This window comes from Solanum verrucosum, unplaced genomic scaffold, assembly GCF_900185275.1.
Source record: "Solanum verrucosum unplaced genomic scaffold, falcon-dt-bn FXZP01000058.1, whole genome shotgun sequence".
Taxonomy (NCBI): Eukaryota; Viridiplantae; Streptophyta; class Magnoliopsida; order Solanales; family Solanaceae; genus Solanum; species Solanum verrucosum.
The window spans coordinates 2,135,434-2,160,240 of record NW_026020303.1 but is presented as its reverse complement, the minus strand read 5'-3'; the positions used below and the strand labels follow the sequence as shown (position 1 = coordinate 2,160,240).

The 24,807-nt window shown below is 35.5% G+C and overlaps 2 protein-coding genes across 5 annotated transcripts in view; both read left to right on the top strand.

The window, feature by feature from the left end:
• The window catches only part of LOC125835020 (ATP-citrate synthase alpha chain protein 2), an 877,357-nt gene that overhangs the window by 783,096 nt on the left and 69,454 nt on the right, over positions 1 to 24,807 (top strand). The window lies entirely within an intron of this gene.
• LOC125835024 (ADP-ribosylation factor 2-like) lies at positions 1,310 to 6,061 on the top strand. 2 transcript variants are annotated; one of them, XM_049514164.1, is made up of 7 exons: positions 1,310 to 1,394; positions 2,369 to 2,538; positions 3,460 to 3,530; positions 3,721 to 3,840; positions 5,439 to 5,557; positions 5,634 to 5,715; positions 5,829 to 6,061. In XM_049514164.1, the coding sequence occupies exons 2-7, from the start codon at positions 2,391 to 2,393 to the stop codon at positions 5,832 to 5,834; spliced, it is 546 nt and encodes a 181-aa protein (XP_049370121.1). In that variant the 5' UTR covers positions 1,310 to 1,394; positions 2,369 to 2,390; the 3' UTR covers positions 5,835 to 6,061. The 2 variants fall into 2 exon arrangements, with proteins under 2 accessions (XP_049370121.1, XP_049370122.1); XM_049514165.1 differs by having other exon boundaries at positions 1,334 to 1,394; positions 2,353 to 2,538.

Sequence of the window (24,807 nt, the reverse complement as noted above, 5' to 3'; positions counted from 1 at the left end):
GAAAACAAAGGGCAATGCTTTCACTATCCTAAAGTATTTTCTTGTGATGATTGAAAGACAGTTTAATATTAAGGTTAAGATGATTAGATTTGATAATGCACTAGAATTGGGTGGAAGCAATCTATCATCTGAATTTTTTGCATCACAAGGAATCATTCATCAAACTTCATGTACTCACACTCCACAGACCTTGGAGCCTCTCCCTCAGTTTCGATTCCCCTTCACTCTGATAGCCAGGTCGCCATTCACATTGCCTGCAATCCAGTTTTTCACGAAAGAACCAAACACGTAGAAATTGATTGCCATTTTGTTAGGCAACAATTTCTTTCGGGGTTGATATCTCTTCAATTTGTACCCTCTTCCTCTCAGCTTGCTGATCTCTTCACCAAACCTTTATTAGGACCCTCTCATCGTTCAATTCTCGGCAAGTTGGGGATCGCTTCACTCCCCTCCAACTTGAGGGGGATGTTGGAATTGAAATCAAGAAAGTCAGTGAAGAGGAGAAAGAAGCTAAGAAAGCTCAAGTTCTGACTACTGGGAAGCTTCTCAATCAAACGAAATTCAGAGACAATATTGAGTCTATATCTCAGCTGGTCCAAATGCAAAACTTTCAACCAAAAGTTAATGTCTCAGCCCAACAACAAATGAAGGCCCAAAATTCAATTCTGGACAGCCTTATTTGAGAGATGATTTGGACAAATAAATGAGGATAAATGGATGAAAATTAGGCAAGAAATATGCAGATTCCTATGTAACGGATTTGTGTATTTCTTGTACGAAATAGTACACTCAACTGTATATTTTTGTAGTGTAGTGCTAGCCAATTAGAATTCATACACGTATATGAGTTATTTTGTTTTCTTCTTCTAGATATTTTGTATATATACATCATTGATAAATGAATGAAAGGCAAGAAAAAGTTTTCCTATTCTAGTCTCTGAATTTCCACAAAAATAAGCTAAGAAGAAGAGTTAAGAAATAATGAAGAAACTTGCAACGATTTTTAACTTGTCTTCTCTTAAAAAGAGAACTCATAACAAATAAAATTAGAGTTTAATTACGTAAAATATAACCAGTTTAATTAGATGATTTAGACCCTTTCAAATAATATTTACATTTACAATTTTATTTTTTTTAAAAATAGTACGTAAATAAAACTTATAGGCTGTGAGTTTGGGTAATTTGGGCCAAAGAAAGTTGATAACAGAATGTAAGGGCATTTCCCGTTATTGTAACAAAATGAAATGTCAATTTAGTGCATCACAAACATCTCATTCCCTTTATTTATTTCCTCTCTTCCTTTTCTTATTACCCTCTCCAAATTTGGCGTTAATCTCAGGCTTCACTCTCTCGTTCTTTCTTCATTAGATCCCTCTTCCATAATCATCTTTCAGGTAACATCTCTACGTTTTATCATTTATAAATTCAAATTATAAAACTTATCTAATTAGAGTTTGTGTTTTAAAAAAAAAAAAAAAAAATCAGTTTTCAGATTAATTTTCTTGATTCGAGATAGTTTTTTTTCATGATTCTTATCTATAATTCAGCAATCATATTGTTAAAATCAAAATTTTCCTTTTTTTTTTGGTTGAATTTTTTGGGATACATTTATCTTTTTCGGTGATTTGCATTTGATTTGAGGTTATTCATCACATTTTTTTTTGTTTTATTTATGACCTGAATTTGTTGTTGTGTTATGATCTGAAGATCAAATCGTATTAACTTTGAATTTTGAATTTGAATTTTTTCATAGAGAGCTTTGAATTGTGAATTTAAATTTTGATTTCTGAAAAATTGCTTTCTCATTCAGATCCATTTCATGATACGCTGGATTTTGCAACAAATCAATACTTTCATTCCGTTTTATATGAGGACATTTTAAAGGGAGTTGAGTTTAAGATGTTGTATTGAGTTATATATTATGTCAGTGATAATGGAAGAAAAATATTATAATGATAGTCGAAGATTTAGTTTCATTGAAGAACATCATATCAAAATTGAAAGTTTAAATAGCTTAATGGATTTGAAGGTGTTCTGCATTGACTGTTTGATGAATTTTTTGAGTGTTAAAGGTTGATAATCATGTCTAATTGTTATTGAAAAAAGTAATATAAAGTAAGGGTTGAGACACTTTTGATAAAAGATAACTTTCTGTAACACAAAAAAAATCAGATAATGACTATCATGAAAGTGTTTTCCTTTATACAAGACACACACTAGTTCTGGAAATTTTAAACATTCCAAAATAGACAGTTGTGATATAAATTGAGGAGACGAGAGTACATACTATTTCATTACTTGATTTGTGACTCATATTATATATTTGTTAATATATTTTATTATATCATTTAGTTCTCTTTTAACATAGGGATCACCAACAACAAGGAGAAATGGGGCTGACATTCACCAAGCTTTTCAGCCGGCTTTTCGCCAAGAAAGAAATGCGAATTCTCATGGTTGGACTTGATGCAGCTGGTAAGACCACCATATTGTACAAGCTCAAGCTGGGCGAGATCGTTACTACTATTCCTACCATTGGTACGTACTTCACTTACATGCATATCTGTACTTACAAATTAACAGTTCAACTGTAGTGTATAACTTTCAAAAATTGCATCTAAAGTACCTCTGCTGCATATAGTATTGAAAGAATAACTTTAGAAATTCATAAATGTAAGCTATGGTTGGATTTTCTTCCTCAGAATAGAATTCTTTATAGGTGAATTATGAGTCTGCTGAAATTCTAGAATTTTAGATAAAGAAGTGTATCAATTTTGAAGCTTAATTGAATGTTAGCATTCATTATTTTTCATTGTTTGACTGGTTACAAAGGACATTACAGAAGTTACATTTTAATTAAAATTATACTAACATCTTTTATCATAATCTGTTGATGTATATCATAAAAAGGATATTCATGGACATCTGGTGCAATAGAGTAGGGGTATGCATATAATCCTTAAGTCTATCACCTAATACTCTTTAGGGGGCTATTCTACAGCTTGACTTTCTATGATTAAAAACTAAGAAAACAGGGCGTGCTCTGTTTGGGTCTTTGATATGAAAGATTAAATTAGAATGCTAATTAATCTCCATTCTCTGCCAGATCAACATTTTATAATAGAATGAGGTTGATTTTTTCATTTTATTTTTTTTTGGATTACTTGGCAGTAGGAAATTGTTTATGCTTTTCTAAACCAATTTTTTGGTTTTAAGATGAACAAGTTTTTCGTAATTCTTAGGAAAACATTTCTGTAAATGCACCAAAAAAGAGCCTTTAAAATGAACTAAAGAAAGGAAGTATGTTATGTTTCTTCTATGTGCTTGTTTTCACAACCTTGTTGAAAGTGTTGCTATGAATAGATAATCAGCTCTGTTTTTAGCTTACTCTAATCTCTGTAATTGTATGCTTATAATATTACTGCTCGGATGATGTCAATAATAATTGATAATTTGCAGGTTTCAATGTGGAGACTGTTGAGTACAAGAACATCAGCTTCACTGTTTGGGATGTCGGGGGTCAGGACAAGGTATAGATGTTTTTAGTGTCTAAGGAATATAAGTTAACATAGAGTTTGGTATTTGTTTATGATAAACTGGGAGCAAGTCTTTATCTTTTGTTTGCTGATCTTACCATTCCCCTTTCCTCGACTTATGTGCTTCATAGAATGAGGCCTTTGATTCAACTGTTTAATGCATAGCCACTTTTTTTTTCCCCAGATTCGTCCATTATGGAGACACTATTTCCAGAACACTCAGGGTCTCATTTTCGTGGTTGATAGCAATGACAGAGATCGTGTTGTGGAGGCAAGAGATGAGTTGCATAGGATGTTAAATGAGGTAATAATTCTCACACCTTTTTTATATTGTTTTTTGTTTTCAGGAAATGAGATTCAACTTCTAAAGCTTAAGCTGCATGGAAAAAAAAATCTGCGACTATTTTAAGTGAATAGTACTGAAATCTGCATTGTATACTAATTATCTCTTCAAGCTGATATCCGAACCGTTGAAACTATTGCACAAGCATTTGCAATAGTCGTTTTCATCAACTGTGATTACAACTTGTGGTTATGACACTGTATATATGTCTGCCAAAAGTCTCTCTTTCTTAAACTCTCCATGCTAAGTCAAACCATCCATATAAATTGAAACGTACGAAGTACTTTTTTCCCTAAATCTTGTCAGATAAAGCTTGCTTAGCAATTATTAAAACTAAAAAATGAACTATTTTTCCATTGTTTTTTTTTTCTTTTTAAAAACTACAAAGCGATGACTCTTAATTTTCTGAAAATCCCTGAACATGGACTAATAATAAATCAAAACTATGGATGAGAAAAACAAAATACTTTTCATCCCTGACAATAATCTTGGATATAACTTCATTTTCAGAAAAAAAAAACTTGGATATAACTTAATTTTATGCAATTCAGAGTTCCTAAATGGAGCCTTGAGCATATTGGCAAATTGTGATTTTGAAATGAATTTTCGCTACTGTGTGCTAATATACCTTCTTTATTTTGATTAGTCCAACTTCAAAATCTTAGTTTGGTAATATTCTTATCTCATTTGCCTTAAGCTAACGTAGTTTCCATTTAGAGGGAGTTAATTGAGTTAGATTTAAACTTTACTGTGATCCTCATTTAGGAGTATGCCAAAAGTCTGATACTATACACGAATAATCTATGTTATGTTATCAATTTCTATAACAAGGATAGAGTTACAGTCAACAACACTGACAATGATCTCCCAGCTTGAATGAAGATAAAAGAACTGTGCTTGGTCCAAAGTAAAAGATAACTGTATAACTCTTGACGGTATTGACTGCACCTAATTTAATTCAATTTTTTGGAGCTTCAAGTGGAGCCAAAGATGATGTTTCGGTGATTCTAAATTGTCAAACATTTTTTCTTGATCTTATGGAGTGTGTCATATCGACCAATCATTTTGTCCCTCTGTCTTTGATATGTTATTCAGGATGTTATTGTTAGTAAGATGAATGTCATAATTGGAACAGTTCATCAACTTTGATCCATTGTTGAATGGGACAGTTGGTTATTTATGATTTAACCATTAGCAGGTGAAGTACCTAGAAGAGTTCAGGGAGAAATAGTCAAAGAGGAGATTTTTCCTTCTGCTTGTCATTTAATTAAACTGGAAGAGAGAAGTGTCAATACTCACTTTATGTTTGCACTGGTCAACGTGTCCATATATTGTTTCTTAGGAAAAGAACACATAAAATAGTAAAGGGTGAGTAGGAGCAGGGAGCTTCTATGCTGAACCACAGTACCCAAATGCTTTTTCTGCTCATAGCTCATACTTACTATGCTCATAGTTACATTAATTATTAAATGACAAAGTGAAAGGATTTTGTTCTTAAGTTGCACTTAAACTTTGCCGACTGACCTGTGGAGTTTAATAGTCATTACTCTCTGTTCCAGGATGAGCTTCGGGACGCAGTGCTTCTTGTTTTTGCTAACAAACAAGATCTTCCCAATGCAATGAATGCTGCCGAAATAACTGATAAGCTTGGACTGCACTCTCTCAGGCAGCGTCACTGGTAGGCACACTTGCTAGCAGTTGTGACAATTTCCCTTACTTCTGAATGCACTAAATTTTGTCTCGACTACTTTTAGGTACATTCAGAGCACCTGTGCAACATCTGGAGAGGGACTTTATGAGGGTCTTGATTGGCTTTCCAACAACATTGCTAACAAGGTACGAGTACACTTCCTAATTGATTGAATTGGGCTTAGATCTTTTCCTTTTGGTGTTGGGATCAACTTTGTGCGCTCATTGTTTTCTCTTCTCTTTGAATCCTCTTTTTACAGTCCTAAGGCACTGGAAGAGTTCTTGCGGGTTGATACTGGATGCAGGCAGATTTTTATCTAGTTTCTTTCCCAAGTCAGTGTGGTTATGAACATTGTCTTGAAAGGCATTTTGCATCTTGTTAGAACTTAATGAAATGGCTTTGTAATACAAGGGTTGGATATATATGTAATGTTGTTTGTTTAGGTTTGAGTATATACTTCCATAAATTTGTATACAAAGACTAGTTCATTAATGACGTTTTTGTTAGTCATTGATCGTGATTGTACTTCCTCTTTTTACCCCTAATGTGAACCCCGCATTTATCTCCTAGGTTTTGAGATGATTAAAACCATGAATGTGTAGTTTCTATGTGCTTATAAGATCAATGATTTGCACTTACATTCTTGCTTTACTTTATGCCCGGAGCTTCCATCATTTTGAGTTTCATCCCTTGAGAGACATAATTATCATCAGATCCTTGCTCTAACAAAAGTTGGTGCTTGGTTATTGGCCTTGATTTTTGCTTAAACTTCCCAATCTTGCGTGTGTGCAATTTTTTTTTTTTGAGGAATTTAGTGGTTATGAGTAGTGAACGATTGACGATCTAACACGAAATCTTATACATGAATGCAAGTGATACCAAAAATGGGGGTATCAAGGGGACAAAATGAAGATAAGAAGGAGAATTGAGAGAAAGAGGAAGAACAGAGGAGAAACTGAGAGAGAATTAGAGAGGAATTGGAAATTGTATTGAGCTTTCACATTCAAGTCATGCCTTAAAATAGCATTGCAGATTCTACTTATACTACAATAAGGAAACTGAAAACAATTACAATGAAAATAGCAGAAATTAGAAGTAAGTAATCCTAACTAACTTTCCGCTAAAAATCAGAAATGCAAATGGTGACAGACCCCCTGTGAAACAACACCCTTGCCTCAAGGGTGACAGAAGGAAATCGAGTCTTGAGGATAGAGGTTCCCAAGTAGTATAAGAATGATCAAGACCAGACCATTTAATCAACCATTGAGCTACAACATTGTTACCTCGCTTGATCATGCGTCGCTCCAAGATACACTCAGGTTTCGGGCAGTGAGGACTAGACAAATCAAGGACGGGAGGGTGAACACAATAACAGTAGGCAGTTCAGGACAGTACTTGAGCTGAGATATGTGGAAAGTGGAGTGGATAAGGACTTCAGGGGCGGGGGGGGGGGGGGGGGAAGAAGTTTGTAAGCGACTGTACCTATCTTCTCAACAATAGGATAAGGACCAAAATATACGGAAGTTAATTTGTGGTATGGAAAAATGGAGAGGGAAGACTGTCGATATGACTGTCTTTAACAAACACCCAATCTCCAACTTGAAAGTGTTTGTCAGACTTATGGGCATTGGCTTGAGATTGCATCCATTGTTGAGCCCTATGCAAGTGGAATTTAGCCAAATGAAGCTTGAAGTCTCTGAGCAACATCAGATCCTCAATAACATCAGAAGTAGAGTCATCAAGTCATCAGGCAAGTAAGGGAGTGTAGGGGAGAAGGATAACCATGTAGGAACTCAAAGGGTGAGGTTTGAAATAGAAGAATGGGGGCTGGAATTGTACCATCACTCAGCCAAGGACAAGTAGGACACCCAAATGAAGCATCAGTGCAAAAGCATCTGAGATAGGTCTCAAGACATCCATTTAAAATCTCATATTGGCCATCAGTTTGAGGATGATAAGCTGTAGAAGTTTGCAAAGAAACCCCTTGGGCATTTAAGAAAGCTTTCCAGAAAGTGCTAATGAAAATTGGATCCCTATCACTGGTGATGGTAGCAAGGAAACCATGTAATTTGAAGATGTTATCCAATTAAATTGGAACAAGTGATTGAGCACTGTAAGAATGAGACAACGCAATGAAATGTCCTGACTTGGTTAACCTATCAACTATCACCCAAATGATTGTTCTACCTTTGGACTTAGGAAGGCCTTCAATAAAATCCATACAAATGTCAGTCCAAGGAAGGGATGGAATGGGTAAAGGTTGGAGCAAACCAGGTGAAGCTGAAGTATCATACTTGTTCCTCTGGCAGATAACACACTTCTTCACAAAGGATGCTATGTCGGATCTAATACCCTTCCAGTAAAAGTATGTCAAAACTTTCCTGGTAGTAGCATCAATACCTGAGTGACCACCAGTAGGAGTAGAATGCCATAAAGATAAGATCTTAGACCTAAGAGTAGCATCCCTGCCAATAACCAATTTACCCTTTCTTCTTAGTTGATCAGAGAATTAGGTAAAGTGCTTTTGAGGCTGAACCTACAAAGATGAATCAAAGCATTCAATTCTGGATCAGCCAACCAGCTAGCTTTGATTTCATCCAATAAATCCACCTGAACTGAGGACACCATAAGGGCCATAAGCTCAACACCTTGAATTCGAGATAATGCATCAGCAGCTAAATTTTTCTTACCCTTCTTATATTGGATCTCAAAATCAAATACTTAATGCTTTCTGATATGTCTGCACAATGAAATGTTGTCCAAGAAAATAGTGAGACCACTTAGTAACAACAAACACCAAAGCTAACAATTCCTTTTCATACACGAATAAGGCAACATGGCAACTAGAAAGACCATGGCTAATAAAAGCAATGGGGTGGTCATTTTGCATCAATACAACACCAATGCCAAAGCCATTGACATCTATCTCAATAACAAAGGGAATAGAGTAATCAGGTATTGTTGGGATAAGAGCAGATGTCGATGCTACTTTCAAGTTATTGAACGCTTGAGTGGCATTGTCAGATCATATTAAGTTGTCCTTTTTTAACAATTTAGTAAGTGAACTACTAAGGACACCATATCCTTTAATAAATTTCCTATAATACACTGCTAGGCCTAAGAAACCTCTAAGTTGTTTAAGGTTGCCAGGAGTAGGCCAATGTTGCACAACTTGAATTTTCCTAGGATCAGTAGAAACACCATCACAAGATATGAAATGGCCTAAATACTCCACCTTAGAAATCCCAAACACATATTTGGATTGTTTTGCCAGTAAATGTTGTTGCACCATGATATCAAAAACAATTTGTAGATGAGTAAGGTATTCCTGTAAGGACTTACTATAGATCAAAATGTCATAAAAACGACCAAAACAAACTTCCTCATGTATCTTTGACAAACATGGTTCATCAGACATTGGAAAGTGGAAGGTGCATTAGTCAATACAAAGGGTATTACCAAAAACTCATAATGTCCCGTATGAGTTTTAAAAGTTGTTTTTGGGAATGTCTTCCACAACCATTCTGATCTGGTGGTAACCAGACCTCAAGTCCACTTTGGAGAACAATTTGGCTCCTGCTAGCTCATCCAGAGGTTGAGGCAATCAACTGGAAATCGACCAAAAGGACCTGTCAAGCCTTAGAAGTCAAAGCATGCATCACATATCATCATGCATAGCTTATTAGCTGTAGTAGCTGCATAGAAGATCATCTATAATAATGATAGGAAACTTAACCTTTATTCTGCTTTGGTTAAGCTCTGCATAATCAACACACAACCTCCATGAACCATCTTTCTGTTCCCACTACTACTACAAGAGAAGAGAATGGACTATTGCTATACTGGATGATCCCTTGCATAAGCATGCCATTAACCAACTTTTGTATAATATCCTTCTTCAAGGCTATGTATATGTACGATTTAATATTAATAGTTTTATTCCAGAGGAATTTTATGATCAAATGGTCCTCTCTGTGGTGGTAGTGCCACAGGTTCAACAAATATCATGTTATACTGGTCAAGTAGTTAAGCAATCTCAGGAGGAGTACTTCCTCACTAGAAATATGTAAGGAACAATTTTGAACCACAACCATTGCACCACCATGTGAAGGTAATATCTGTAACAAGAACAATTCTACTTCATCTCCCGACAATTTGCTTATAGCCTTAGAACTAGCCAACTTACATTCCTCATGCACACCTTTAAGTGCATGTTGTTTTCCTTGGTGAGTGAAAGACATAATAAGTTCATTAAAGTCCATAGTCACCGGACCTAAGGTATTCATCCACAAAACCCCCAAGACTATGTCATACCTACCAATAGGGAAAACTATCAAATCAGAATAATAAGTTTTACAGTGCAACATCCATCCAAAATTTTTGACTACTCCTGATGTAACTTCCTTGGAATTATTACCAAGATTAACATAGCTTATTGGAGTAGGAACAACTGTGCAGCCCAACCTCTTTACAGACTCCATATCAATGAAATTAAGAGTACTTCCACTATTAAGTAGGTACTAGCTTTTTACCACTGTATCCCATCACCTGAATAGTTTGAGCTCCCTTAATACCTGCAAGCGCACAATATGAGATCATAGGTGTTTCACATTCAACTGTTGTCATGTTAGTGTCCTCTGCTGGTTCAATAATAGAAGAATATATCACAGGTGTTAACTCCTCCGCCATACAGTCCTCTAGCTCCATCACAAACATATGCTTAGGTAGGTTACATTTGTGTCCAAGGCTATACTTTTCATCACAAAAGTAACATAGTCCCTTAGCCCCTTTTGCTTGCATCTCAGCATGTGAAATAGTCCTTCTAGATCTAGGATTACCACCATTAGGGGTGTTGGCCATGACCCCTCTAGAAATTTGTTGGTAACTGTAGTTGGAAGATCTAGCAGTAGGCCCTTCTTTCCTCACAGAGGGACTACTTAGATCAACTGGCCTAGATCCTCTAGCATATGCAGACAAGGTTGCCTCAACCAATCTAGCTAATCTACAAGCCTTTTGTAGAGTTTGAGGTTCATGCATTATAACAGTACCCAATAACTCCTTCTTCAGTCCACCCAAAAAAATAGGAAACAACTTGAGGTCCAGTTAGGTTGCACTGAGCCAACAACTTATCAAATGAAAACTAAAACTCTCTAACTGTGCCTATTTGTCTCAATTGTTTCAACGGGATCAAAGAAATCATCCCCAAATATTTCTGATATAGCTGTTAGATATTCATCTCAATGAAGTGGTACAAGAGGTGGTTTTCTGCATTTTAGATAGGACTGGTGCTAATCTAAGGCTTCATCATCTAAGTTCATAGCAACAAACTTAATCCTTTAGGCTATAATGCAAAGGTGTTTCATCTATTGAAAAATAATGTTCGATCCTATACAACCAAAGTTTTGAGATTCTCACCATTGAAATGAGGGAAGTTTAGGTTATGATTTTGAAGGTGATTAACCTGGTGGGGATTAGATCCGAGAATACCCATTGTCAATGGAGGTCCCTTGTCCCGGATGAACCATATGGCCAAGAGAAACCATGAACCAGAATAGAAGAGCTTGCCCCACTCATGAGTAAATATTTCATAGTAGCCTCATTAGACCGTACATCTTTCTTGATATATCCAGCTAATAGGTAGGAGCATAAAGTGAAGCATTTTGGGGCTACAAAGATAGTTATTAAATCGTTAGCACCGCATCAAAACATTCCCCCTAGAGTAGCTGTTAATACGAATAAGAGAAATTCTGATGCATTCCCCCTTGCCTGATGGTGGAGATGGAATCCATCCACTGAATCCTTGAGAGCATTCACGATTCTCAACACCTCAGCTTGCCTCTTATCCATGTCTGCCTTCAATTCCAGATATTTCTCTTCCATAACAGAGCGTAAATAAATTTGATGAGCAGCCAAGTCTTCGTATTGTTCCTGGAGATAGTTTGCAACACTTGTTTCCTTTCAAGGACCCATATTTCACCAATTCGAACCTGGCTCTGATAACAATTGATACAAAAATGGGGGTATCAAGGGGACAAAATGCATATAAGAAGGAGAAAGAAGGAGAATTGAGAGAAAGAGGAAGAATAGGGGAGAAATTGAGAGAGTATTAGAGAGGAAATGGAAATCGTATTGAGCTTTCACATTCAAATCATGTCTTACAATAGCACTATAGATTCCACTTATACTACAATAAGGAAACTGAAAACAATTACAATGAAAATAGCAGAAATTAGAAGTAATCCTAACTAACATCCCGCAAAAAATCAGAAATGCAAATGGTGTGATCAAGCCTACTCAGCACTGACAGGGCCTCCTAGCATGTGAATAAGATGACTTAGATGCTTATGTGGCTATTACTCAGCTCATATTGGTATCAACAAGATCGCAAAAGTTAAGGATGTTCACAATAATATAAGAAGATAATGATTCCACTGATATATGTTCATATGTGGATTCTTAGGACAACTTAACTTGAGAAACTCCTTTTCTATCTCTGGCACACTTCCTTTAAATCATATTTTGATGGAGAAAATATTCTTATATAAGAAGGGGCTAACCCATCGGTGGCCCCCTAAATTTGGCACGATCTTTCACTTAGACACCTTAACTAGGCTTTGTTCATTTTAGACACCTCATGTCAGACTCCGTTGTGTTATTTTGACACTTTTTTCACTAGCACATGTTGACTTCAAGTGCGTGTTAACCAAGCGTGTCCATGTGGATTAGATGCCCAATTATATCATGCCAACTCATTAAAAGACTATCATATTAAAGAGGAAAAATAAGAATTAAAATACATGACAAAGTAACCAATGAATAAATGACATGTGGTCTTTTTATCCCAAAAAATTAAATTAAATATTTGACAAATTTAAAGAAAAATGCAACCCACACAACATCCCCAGTCATCTTCTCCATTGTATTACTCCATTTTTATTATTTTTGAGCTTTATTCTTTCTGTCATAACCCCACACCCACACAATCTACTCTATCATATTCCTTCATTTTCATTACCTTTTCCGTCACACCCATAACCACACAACCATCTTCTCCGTTTTATTTCTCTTTTTCATGATTTTTTCTGCCATATTCCCCATTTATTGCACCCTCCCTTAGGGCTAAAAGGTGCAAATGTATAACAACAATGGTTCATATTTTAAAGATTGCGTCTCTTTTTCTTTAATTTTGTGATATTTGCAGTTTAATTAGGGCTCAAGGTTAGTAAGATTAACATTTACATAGTAAAAATTGAGATTTTTTGGCTCCTATTTTAGGATTATTGTGGGTGAACTTTACATGATTTAGGGTGTTGTTGATATGAGTTCGATTTCTTGTTTCTTTTTGGGTCTATCTGAGTTTGTAGTGCGAAATTGAAATTGAAATTATTATAACAAAAAATTTAACCTCCATTGAAGTACTTTTAAGCTTTGAGAAATAATGGGAGAGATAATGACTATAAAATGGGAAAGAAGAAGAGAAAAAATAAAATAAAATAGACTAAATAAGTCCCTCACGCGTCAATAGCGAGTGTATAACACTCACTTTGCCATGTCAGCTGAAAGTGTCAAAATGACACAACGGAGCCTGACATGAGGTGTCTAAAATGAACAAAGCCTAGTTAAGGTGTCTAAGTGAAAGATCGTGCCAAATTTAGGGGGCCACCGATGGGTTAGCCCTATAAGAAGAGAGGATTTAGGTCTTATTTGCTTGCATGGAAGTTTGTAGTGCAATAATTCAGATATCATTTATTGAGACGCCCAACTTCGATTTCTTGCACACTTTCTTTGGATAACTTTTTGATGGACAAAACATTGTTCTTATGATTTAAAGAGAGGAGTTGGGACTTATTTATTTGCACAAAAGTTTTAATCTTAAGCATTTAGATTTTTGTTATGGAGAAGCTCTGTTTTCATCTCTTGCATACTTCTTTTAGATAGCATTTTGAGGATTCGGAACCTAAATGACAAAAAAAAAAAAAAAGGCAATTGGGCCTAAATAATGGAAAAAAATAGGGAAAATTACGCGGTTAAGCAAACTTATATTACTTAATTACTCATCATAGCTATAGTTTGCTATAATTACCACTCACGACTAACATTATACATTAATTACGCGGGCTGACTTCAAGTTTGTATAATTAGTCATGTTTGTATATGTATAATTCGTCAGAATATACAAATACATAAGTATAATATATAATTATCTAACCTATATACATATACAATTCACCTCTCTCCCACTCTCTGCCCTCTCTCGCTCGCCTCTCTCCTCTCTCTCCCAATCTCGCTCGCCTCTCTCCTCCCTCTCCCAATCTCGCTTGCTATATATACAATTGCATATGTATAATATACAATTATCTAACATATATACATATACAATTCACCTCTCTCCCCCTCTCTGCCCTCTCTCTCTCGCCTCTCTCCTCCCTCTCCCAATCTCGCTCGCCTCTCTCCTCCCTTTCCCAATCTCTCTTGCCATATATACAATTATATATGTATAATATACAATTATCTAACCTATATACATATACAATTCACCTTTCTCCACTCTTTGTCCCCTCTCTCTCGCCTCTCTCCTCTCTCTCCCAGTCTCGCTCGCATCTCTCCTCCATATAACATGTAGCTACGAATTGTAATTATCAAACTATAGCTATGGAGAGTAATTAGACTATTTTTGAGCGGCTATATGTGAGTTCCCCAAAAAAATACATAACTAGGACCCATAAGACAAAATACTTACCAAAATTGGATCCCACCCAATATATTTAGGAAAAATTAGCTAACTAGTCAAATTTTCTAACATATTTATTAAGAACATCTATACTTTAAAATAATTATTTAAAATGTTAATATTTTAGCAAATAAAGTGTATCCATCATATTCTCTCTCATATATTTTCAATTTTATTTTTTATCTCTCTCCTATATAGCAAATTATATGTTTATAATTAACCTCCTAAAATAAATCCTATTTTCGCTCCCCTTCAACCCCACTTTCTCTCTATTCATTATTTTTATTTCCCTCTCTCCGTCCAAATTCTTTCTTCTTTTTTTTTTTTTTTTCAAAATGGAAAAGAATTATACAAAAGATATGCACTAGATTATCATTTGATTGGATAACTTCTTATTGGGTTTGTATTTATTAAGTTCAGTATTTTTTTTTTGGTTTTGATTTGTATATTTTGAGTCTTTTATGTATTTTTGTGTTTCAATATAAAACCGTTTATTTAGTAAATTCTTTTGGGTCTGTATTTTTATTAACCTCACCACTATTTAATTTGTGTTCATATTAGTATTGTCAGTTGTATTTTTCATATGTCAACTATATTTTCAGAACATTGCATTTATTTGAATGAAATTATAAGCGAAGTAAATGATATATATTCTTAATTGTATTCATACTAATATGTATATTGTATTCTTTATATATTAAAAGTATTTTTCAGTAATATTGTATTTATTTAAGCATGTTGTATTCACGTGCATTCAAATCATTCATTTTGTATGTTATGTTCAAGTTCAATTATCAACTATATTTGTATTCAAAATAAATGTATTTTGTATGTTGTATATCAATTATTTGTACTCATGTAGTTTCATTTTAACTTTTGATTAAACCAAAAAAAAAAATTGTATCTAAACTAGATTTTGTATTTCAAAAATTGTATTCTAAAGTCGTTTCTTAGTTGTTCATCAAATTCATTATTCACTTTTATTTTTAACTTTTGATTTAAACAAAAGTTGTATTCTAAACTGATTTGTATTCCAAATTTGTATTCTAAACTGATTTGTATTTCAAAATCTTCTTCCCAAACAGAAAAATAGAATTTAATCAAATTCACTTCAACAGAAATTGAGTATTATCAATGAAAATTTAATAATTGATATTAGAGAATTTGATGAAGAAGAGGGATGGGTGCTATGTGTTTATTTTTAAATTTGTAACTTATGAGAATTTTAAGTGATATGTTTCTTTTTAAAAATATTCTCTCTCCTAAATTTCTCATTTCTATTATTAAATAATTGTATTCTTTCAATTAAATCAAATAAAAAGACATAAATCAGATACATAACAAACTAAAATATTGACATTTTTAATAAATCTTGAAAGTATGGCTAAGGAATCCTATTAAATGCTAAAATATTGACATTTTGAAAATTTTCCCATATATTTATCCTGATTGGATCCACGGCCCAAACTATATGTCCGAGTGGTCCCTTGTTCTATTTATTGGACCACTGCTTCTTCATCCTTGATACAATCAGAGTGTGTGTGTGTATATATATATATATATATATATATATATATATATATATATATATTATGATGGTATCAAGTAGTAAACACATGTTAGTAGTTAAAAGTAGGGGGTATGAAAGTAAGGGGTAGTTGCTTGTAAATAGTTTTTTTTTTGGAGTACAATTTTCCTTTTTCCTAAAAAAAAGGAAAAATTACGGTAGGTGATAATTCATAATATTTGTTTACCACTTTTCTTTATAAATTAACCAAATTATCCAAAATGATCCAATTCGGATAAAAGGGTCATATTTGATGTAGTTACTTAATACATTAGTTACGGTTTATCGCTATCACGTTGCTAAATAACACTATTAAAAAAAACTTTTTTGCTTATATTATTTTTGTTGCTTTTTTTTTTTAAATGAAAATTTTCCTTTCTAATTGTGTCACTTTTTTCTTTGGAAAAATGAATATTTATATCGTTTTATTATTTTTATTTATTTTTTAATCTATTAAGGTGAGAATAGATGACAATCAACTAAATATCGATACATTACATAATTATTTATACAATTCGATACACGATTATACATATTTATACAATATCTATATATTACATATGCACTATATAATTATTTGTACATTATATATGCATGTATATATACCATGCTTTATACAATATCAATACATTAGATATACACTAAATAATTATTTATACAATATTGATACATAATATTTACACTACATAACTATTTATACAATATTGATACATTACATATACACTACATAATTATTTATACATCATATATACATGTTCATAAACAATTTATACAATATACATACATGTTTATGTACACCTTGTTACTGGGAATGGGGTAGAAGACGTGCTGCCCCGCCACAAGGAGATTTTGGAGCTCATTAAGGTTTATGATGTTGTATATACTTCTTTGTTCACATACAACTATGACGACAATGTACTCCATGCTTTTTGTGAACTTTGGCACCCATCTACCAACACGCTTTCTACTTTCATTGGAGAGATGTCCATATCACTTTGGGACTTACAAGCAATTGGAGGTCTCCCTGTACAAGGGCACTTTTATGACGAAGTCGTTCCCTCAGCGAAAGAATTGACGCATATTGATACTCAAAGAGAATTGCTTCTTTCCAAAAGTTGTCGATATCTGTTTTCGGCCTTCTACAGATTAGCAAAAGACGATCTCCATGAGGTGTCCGTCCATGATTGGGTGAAGTTCTGGTTTAGAGGACCTAATAGATATGTCAAGCCTTCGCAAAAGGTGTCAAAGGTACGAGCCACAAAGCCAAGGTTAAACCATAATCCTTATGGACATATTGATTCGAACTTCCTACCACAGACTGACGAGGAGAATGTCCCCTTTGTCGGGTTAGATGTGGAAGAATAGCTTAGAGATGACACTAATTCTGTTAGGGCTCTCTAAGTGATTCTTCCACATCTAATTCGACAAAGGGGGCAATCTCCTCGTCAGTGCACGGTAGGAAGTTCGAATCAATATGTCTAGATGGATTACGGTTTAACCTTGACTTTGTGGCTCGTACCTTTGACACCTTTTGCGAAGGCTCGACATATCTATTAGGTCCTCTAAACCAGAACTTCACCAAATCATGGACGGACACCTCATGGAGATCATCTTTTGCTAATCTGTAGAAGGCTGAAAACAGATATCGACAACTTTTGGGAAGAAGCAATTCTCTTTGAGTATCAATTTACGTCAATTTTTTTCCCGAGGGAACGACTTCGTCATATAAGTGCTCTTGTACAGGGAGACGTCCAATTGCTTGTAAGTCCCAAAGTGATATGGACATCTCTCCAATGAAAGTAGAAAGTGTGTTGGTAGATGGGCGTAAAAGTTCACAAAAAGCATGGAGTACATTGTCGTCATAGTCGTATGTGAACAAAGAAGTATTTACAACATCATAAACCTTGATGAGCTCTAAAATCTCCTTGTGGCGGGTTAGCACGTCTTCTACCCATTCCCAGTAACCAGGTGTGTAGCAGACATTGCCAAAGTTAGAAGAGGGAACACTCCAATTGTTGAAACTTCCATCAGAATGAGAAGATTTGGAAGATGCTACGTCATGATGAATTGCGGATTTCAGTAAAGGAACTTTCATGCTAGTAGCCTTACTCGAGAAGTTTCTCATGACGTCTTCGGTATCCAAGTTTGACCATTCTTTAAGGAGAAGAGAATTCATCATATGTCCCACTAACAAGGTAGAAGACGCCGATAGCCGGAGTCTGAACCTCCAAAAGTAGAACTTTGTCATTTGGAATTTGTTGGTCGTCACCCACTATTTCAAGAAGAGGATGCGGGGAATCTCAGTCGCGGAAGTGCATCATGTTGCGGGATCAAAGTCATATTTCTCTATCCAAAATCTTCAACAAAAATCTAATCAAAAGGAAAAAGTTTAGATTCATAAGAACATGTCCAAAGTAAAGGTGATAACCTCAATTTTTTGTGGTTGGTGAAACGCTGATTTCAAATAGAAAACTGAATCAGCACAGATGCAATCTAATTGTGGTTTTTGTATATGATGTAGCCCTATGAATTTACTTTCCAACACCGCAAACCGCTTGTGATTTGTTATTCCTACGTCGAGATATGATATTTTTTGCGAAGTCACACAAAGCTGATGCATTCAGTTCATCAGAATTTTAGGCTGAGTTCAAAAAATTACCTGAGTAAATTCGAGAGTTGTCTGATCATGATTTTTGTATATGTTGTAGCTCTATGAGTCTAGTTTTTAGAAAATCAAACGGATCACGATTTCAATATTCCTACAATGAGATATGAATTTTCTACCAAAGTCGCGCTAGGCTGAAAAAAAGTGACGAAAATCAGAGTTGTGAAAAGAACCTACTTGAGAGAGGAGGACTCAATTGAACTTGATGATGCGACAATGCGATATATAGTCAACAGGAGAATGTGGGTATATATAGATTTCAAAATATGGAGACATCAATTTGATTCATACAAATTATGAAAAATTATAATGATGGAGAATTTAGTTCCTACAAATTATGGAAATTATGGTAAGTTTTCATAGGAATTAAATTATTGAAATTTTCCATAGGAATCAAGTTATGGAAAATCCATAAGAATCAAATAATCTCACCATAACAGAGGGCAAGATTTATACCATTGAGGCAAATAATGTGTTGTCTAATGATGAAGTTGAGAGACTAGCCAAGCTAGAAGGGGCGGTACAGAAAAGTTGCCAGAAAATCATAAGCTTCAAACTTTTTCTGTAGTAATTAGATTTTATTTATTTATTTATTTTGCTTAGGATTTTCTAATTCGCTCATTATGGTGTAGTGGTTCTTTTTGAAGCAATAAAATAGTGACTCATCTCAATAAGAATCTTCTCATCTTGAATTTTGAATTTTGATTGTTTCTTTCCACGAGCCCCCTTTTTTTATTGGAAAAAGGACTCCATAAGCTAGAATTTATATGAGGATCGCAACCTAACATTACCTTTTCAGCTTTGCGCACATGTGAAAAAAAATTCATAACGTGGAGTAGGAGCGCCGGAATAATGAGCTTCTTTTTTTGTTGGAAAGATAACTTCAATATCTTCAATCTGTATAAAATCACGTCTATGGGATTTACGGATTAGTACAGATTTGTGTTTGAAGTTGGCTCAAAATCTGCGTGTTTGAATCTTCAACTTTCTTCAGCTTTGCGCACATGTGGAAGAAAATTCATAACGTGGAGTAGGAACGCCGGAATAATGAGCTTCTTTTTTTGTTGGAAAGATAACTTCGAGATCTTCAATCTGTATGAAAATCACGTCCATGGGATTTACGGATTAGTACAGATTTGTGTTTGAAGTTGACTCAAAATCTGTGTGCTTGAATCTTCAGCTTTGTGCACATGAGGAAGAAAATTCATAACGTGGAGTAGGAGCGCCGGAATAATGAGCTTCTTTTTTTGTAGGAAGATAAGATCGACATCTTCAATTTGTATAAAAATCACATCTATGGGCTTTATGGATTAGTACAAATTTGTGTTTGAAGTTGGCACAAGATCTGCGTGCTTGAATCTTCATTTGAAAGAATTAGCATGACATTCACATGGAGACATATTTTTCTTGTTCTCATGACTGAACCTAGAGTAACAATGCTGTAAGATGCCTACGTACCTCAGTGAAGATGATCAAGTCCTAACTTTTGCCTAGGTCGCCTCTTTCGAGGTTTCCAACCTAGTGGACATTTTTTTATTTTTTGGAGCCATACACAATTTATACTCTTGCGGGCCAGGAGTATGACACTGCTTAAAGGATATTACTTCTTCAAGAATTTTCCATTGATGGGAGCAATCTGCAAGCCATCTGCATCCACAAGTTTGTAAGCCCTGCTTGAATAGACTTCTTGAATGACGTATGGTCTATCTCATTTTGAGGTGAACTTGCTTCCCGGTTTATGAGATATGTTAATTGGTCTTCTTACTGGAAGGACTTGATCACCAACTTGGAAGGACCTTAGGCGAACCTTTTTATTGAAAGCACGAGAAAGACGAGCTTGATAGTATTCAAGACTTTGCTGAGCTTCCAACCTTTTCTCATCGAGAGCTTCTAACTCTTCAAGGCGCAGACAAGCATTTTCTTCTTCAGTAAGTCCCTCTTGGATGGCAATCCTGAATGACGGTATTTTTCGTTTAAGAGGAAGGACTGCTTCAATTCGAAAAACAAGAGAAGAATGAGTTGCTTGAGTTGGCGTGCGATGAGTCGTCCGGTATGCCCAAAGAGCTTCCTCCATTCTATCATGGCAATCTCTTTTAGATTTGGAGACGACCTTCTTTAACAAGTTGCACAAGGTCTTGCCAAATGCTTCAACTAGTCCATTTGCAGCACATAATACATTGACGAATTACGTTGCTTGAAGCCAAAAAGGTCGCAGATCTTATCCATCAATTTATTGGCAAATAGCTTTCCATTATATGTTAGTATATAACTAGGAATGCCAAAATGATAGATGATATTCACCCTAATGAAGTTCACAACATTTTCCTTCTTTACATCTTTGAGGGATACAACCTCAGCCCATTTTGAGAAGTAATCAGTCGCATCCAAGATGTACAAGTGACCACCAGAAGATTTAGGTGGCGGTCCAACCACGTCTTGCCCCAAAACATCAAATGGCCAAGATGCAACCATGGGAAGTAGCACATCAGGAGGTTGGTGCATAAAGTTTGCATGAAATTGGCATGTTTGACATCTTCGAGCATAATCCAAGCAATCTTTTAACATTGCTGGCCAATAATACCCTATTATTTTTATATGAAAGTGTAACTTCGGCCCAGATTGATGGTGATCCACAAACTCGAGAATGTGCTTCTTGCATAGCTTGAATCATTTCTTCTCCCCCAAACAACGCAAGAGGACTCCCTCGAATGATCTTCGATATAAAGTATCTTTGTAGTAAAGAAACCGAGGAGCACGACGACGAATTTCAGTTTTTCTCTTTGGATCTTCTGGAAGTATATTGTAACACAAGTAATTGATTAGAGCATGTCTCCAATCGACTATTTCAGCTTGTGAGACAGCTACAAGATGCTCAAGCTTGCTTTCTTCATCCGCATCCGGTGGTACTATCCATTTTTGGCAAATAGTGATTTGTGCTTGGTCAGGCAGGGTTAAATGTTGAAGCCAAAGTAACAAAGGCATCAACTTTCTTATTCTCCTTCCTTGTAACATGTTGAAGAGTTACATCTTCGAGCCATCTAATCATTTTTTGTGTATAGTCATGATAAAGATGCAGTTCTGGATTTTTGACTTCATAACTACCCAACATTTGATTGATCACTAATTCGGAGTCTCTGAAAACTTGTAATTGCAATTGCTTCATATCAAATATCATTTCAAGCCCAAGTATTAAGGCTTGATATACTACAAAATTATTGGAGCAACATTGTGTTAAGGTGAAGGAATATGGAAATATCTCCTCTTGAGAAGTGATGAATATCACTCCAACACCGGCTCCTTCACGATGTGAGGCCTCATCAAAATACATCTTCCAAGGTGGTTGAATTCAACGACCATGGCATCCTCATCATCTAGGTCATCAATGAGTTTCCAAGGTATATGGTCTGCTAAGAAGTCTACCAATGCTAGCCCTTTCACAGTCTTTTGAGAAACATACACAATTTCAAATTGTTGAAATTGGAGATACCATACTGCTAGTCGATTATTGAGGACAGGTTTTGACATCACAAATTTGATGGGGTTTGCTTTAGAAATAAGGTGGAGACGTGAGCTTGAAAGTAGTGTTTCATCTTCTGAATTGGGAAGACTAAAGCCAAACATAGATTTTCGATCGGCGAGTACTTCAACTCATTTGATGTCATCATCCTACTCAAGTAGTAAAGGGAATTTTCTTTCCCTTCGCCATTCTATTGGGCTAAGAGTGCTTCCACTGATCTTTCTTGAGCTGATATGTAAAGTATTAATGGCTTTCCAGGAACATGAGTTGCTAAACTGGAGGTTTTGTCAAGTAAGATGTGATGCTCTCGAAGGCATTACTACAGGCTTGGTCCCATTCAAAAAAGTGCCCTTTTTCATAAGACGACTGAATGGTTGACACTTTCCTTCTATATTCGAGATGAATCTCCTAAGATATGCTAGCTTCCCTTGCAGATTCTTCAATTCATGGATGTTTCTTGGCTCGACCATCTTCAAAATTGCATCTATTTCTACTTGATCAATTTCTATGTCTCGATGCCATACAATGAAGCCAAAGAGTTTTCTAGAGGTAACTCAAAATGCACATTTCAAAGGATTCATTTTAAGTTGATACATTCGTAGTAGATCAAACACCATCCTCAAGTCTTGCAAGTGATCACTCTTTTTTCCTTGATTTCACTACTAAATCATCAATGTAACATTCAATATTTTTGTGAAGAATGTTATCAAAGATGTTTTGCATAGCTCTTTGGTATGTTGCTCATGCGTTCTTCAAACCAAAAGACATTACTTTGTAGCAATAAATACCCTTAGGAGTGTGGAATGCGATCAACTCTTCATCCTTTGGTGACGTTCATATTTGATTGTAGCCGGATGAACCATCCATAAAAGACATTTCCTCATACCCAGTAGTGGCATCAATCATAAGCTCAGGGATATGAAGTGGAAATTCGTCCTTAGGACATGCACTATTGAGATCTCTGAAGTCAACGCAAACTTGAATTTGCCCATTTTTCTTCCTCACGGGGACAATACTTGAAACCCATGTGGGGTACTTAACTGCACGGTTAAAGCTAGCTTCAATAAGCTTGTTAATTCAGTTTCGATCACAGGAACCAATTTAGGCCTAAAGCGTCGTTGAGCTTGCTTGATAGGACGTGCACCATTTTTCACAACAAGATGATGAACTGCTACCTTCGGGTCTAATCCAGACATTTCTTTGTAACTCCAGGAAAATACATCTTTATACTCCTTGAGTAAGTCAACGTAGTCCTTTTCTTCATCACTTGCTAGTGAAGCATTCACATAAGTGGATTTTGGATCTTCATCAGTTCCAAGGTTGATTTCTTTTAATGCATCAATTGTCGCCTTTACACCTTCTTCAAGTTTGGATGGCACATCCTTAGCATCTTCATCTTCTTGAGGTTCTCCATCATTTAAAGATATATGGTAACACCATGAAGCATTCTCCAACTCTCCATCAATTTTAATTGAAGAATAAAATATACCTTTCATCTTGTGTAGTGACATGATATGAAGAGCTAACACTTTCTTCATCTTCATCACGTTGCTTGGTGTAGAACACAACATGCAACTTTGCCTTTAGTACTTATCCACATGAGACCACAACGTTTGTCTGCCGCCTCATTCTAGAAGGGATGAGACTTAGGAAGTCTTTAGGAGCATTTTGAGACTTGGGTAAAGAATATGCTTCCATACTCTTGTTGTTTATCCGAACCTTGTTTTTCTTCTTCAATGACCCTAACCTCTTAAATACAAAAATCCTCTTTGTAGAGCTTCCAAGTAGATCGAAGACAAAAGATTTTTTGTTAGAAGAATCAGACTCATCTTCCGTAGTGATGTAGTTGTTGCTTACCCTTTTTATGGAGATGTGGATAGGTGGAGTTTGTTTGTAACCTACCCTTTCACATTGTTGCCTCATAGAAGGTTCTAACGGAAGCTTCCCTAATTTTGATGGTTCATTAGGGTCGAATTCAGCCTTTGCTAGTAGTCTATAAGCATTAGGATCGAAACTTTCTTCTGTACGCTTCATTGGGACTGCTTCATATTGGGATGACTTAGGAGCCACAAATTTTCTGTAAAGCAATGACTTAGGAGCCATAGCCTTCCCAAGTAATTTTGTGGATGACTTCATCATATCAATTCGCCTTATAGGAAGGGTTAACCTTTCTAGTGCATTTTCTCGCAACTTGAGAGAGTGTCCCTTGTCCTCCTTTGCCTTTGGGACATAACAAAGAATGGGTGTCACCTTTTTACTTGGAAAAGCACTATTCACGTTAGGCATCTTGTTTGGATTGCCAAGCTCTTGATCTTACTTGTTTGTGACTTTTGATGCATGATACACTCAAATTACACCTCCCTAAAGATGCATAAGCGATCGTTATCAAGTAAAGAACCCAACTTGTAGGTTGGGGTCGATCCCACGAGGAAAATGGTTTAGACTTCACTTTAACCAACAATTATATTCGTTTAGTCAAATTACTTCCAGAAACAAGTAATTAAAAGGGAGGGGGGGATTTGTGAAATAAATTGTAAGAATTCAGTAAGTAATCAGTAAACAAAAGTCAATTTTGGTTGTTATCAAGATGAGAAAATTAACTAGGATATACGTGTTCCCCACAAGCTCATAACGCAGTAATCCTAGTAATAGCAATCCTTTCCTAGTGTACTACATGCAAAGTGATAAGCTAGGTATCTCTAAATCCTTGGTCCGGCACCTAGAGAATTTCACCCCGCACCTTAGTCCGGCTACGTGT

Coding starts and splice junctions, on each gene's coding strand:
- LOC125835024 (XM_049514164.1), top strand. CDS start 2,391: ATGGGGCTGACATTCACCAAGCTTTTCAGCCGGCTTTTCGCCAAGAAA. Junction 2,539..3,459: donor TACTACTATTCCTACCATTG/GTACGTACTTCA, acceptor GATAATTTGCAG/GTTTCAATGTGGAGACTGTT. Junction 3,841..5,438: donor TGCATAGGATGTTAAATGAG/GTAATAATTCTC, acceptor TCTCTGTTCCAG/GATGAGCTTCGGGACGCAGT.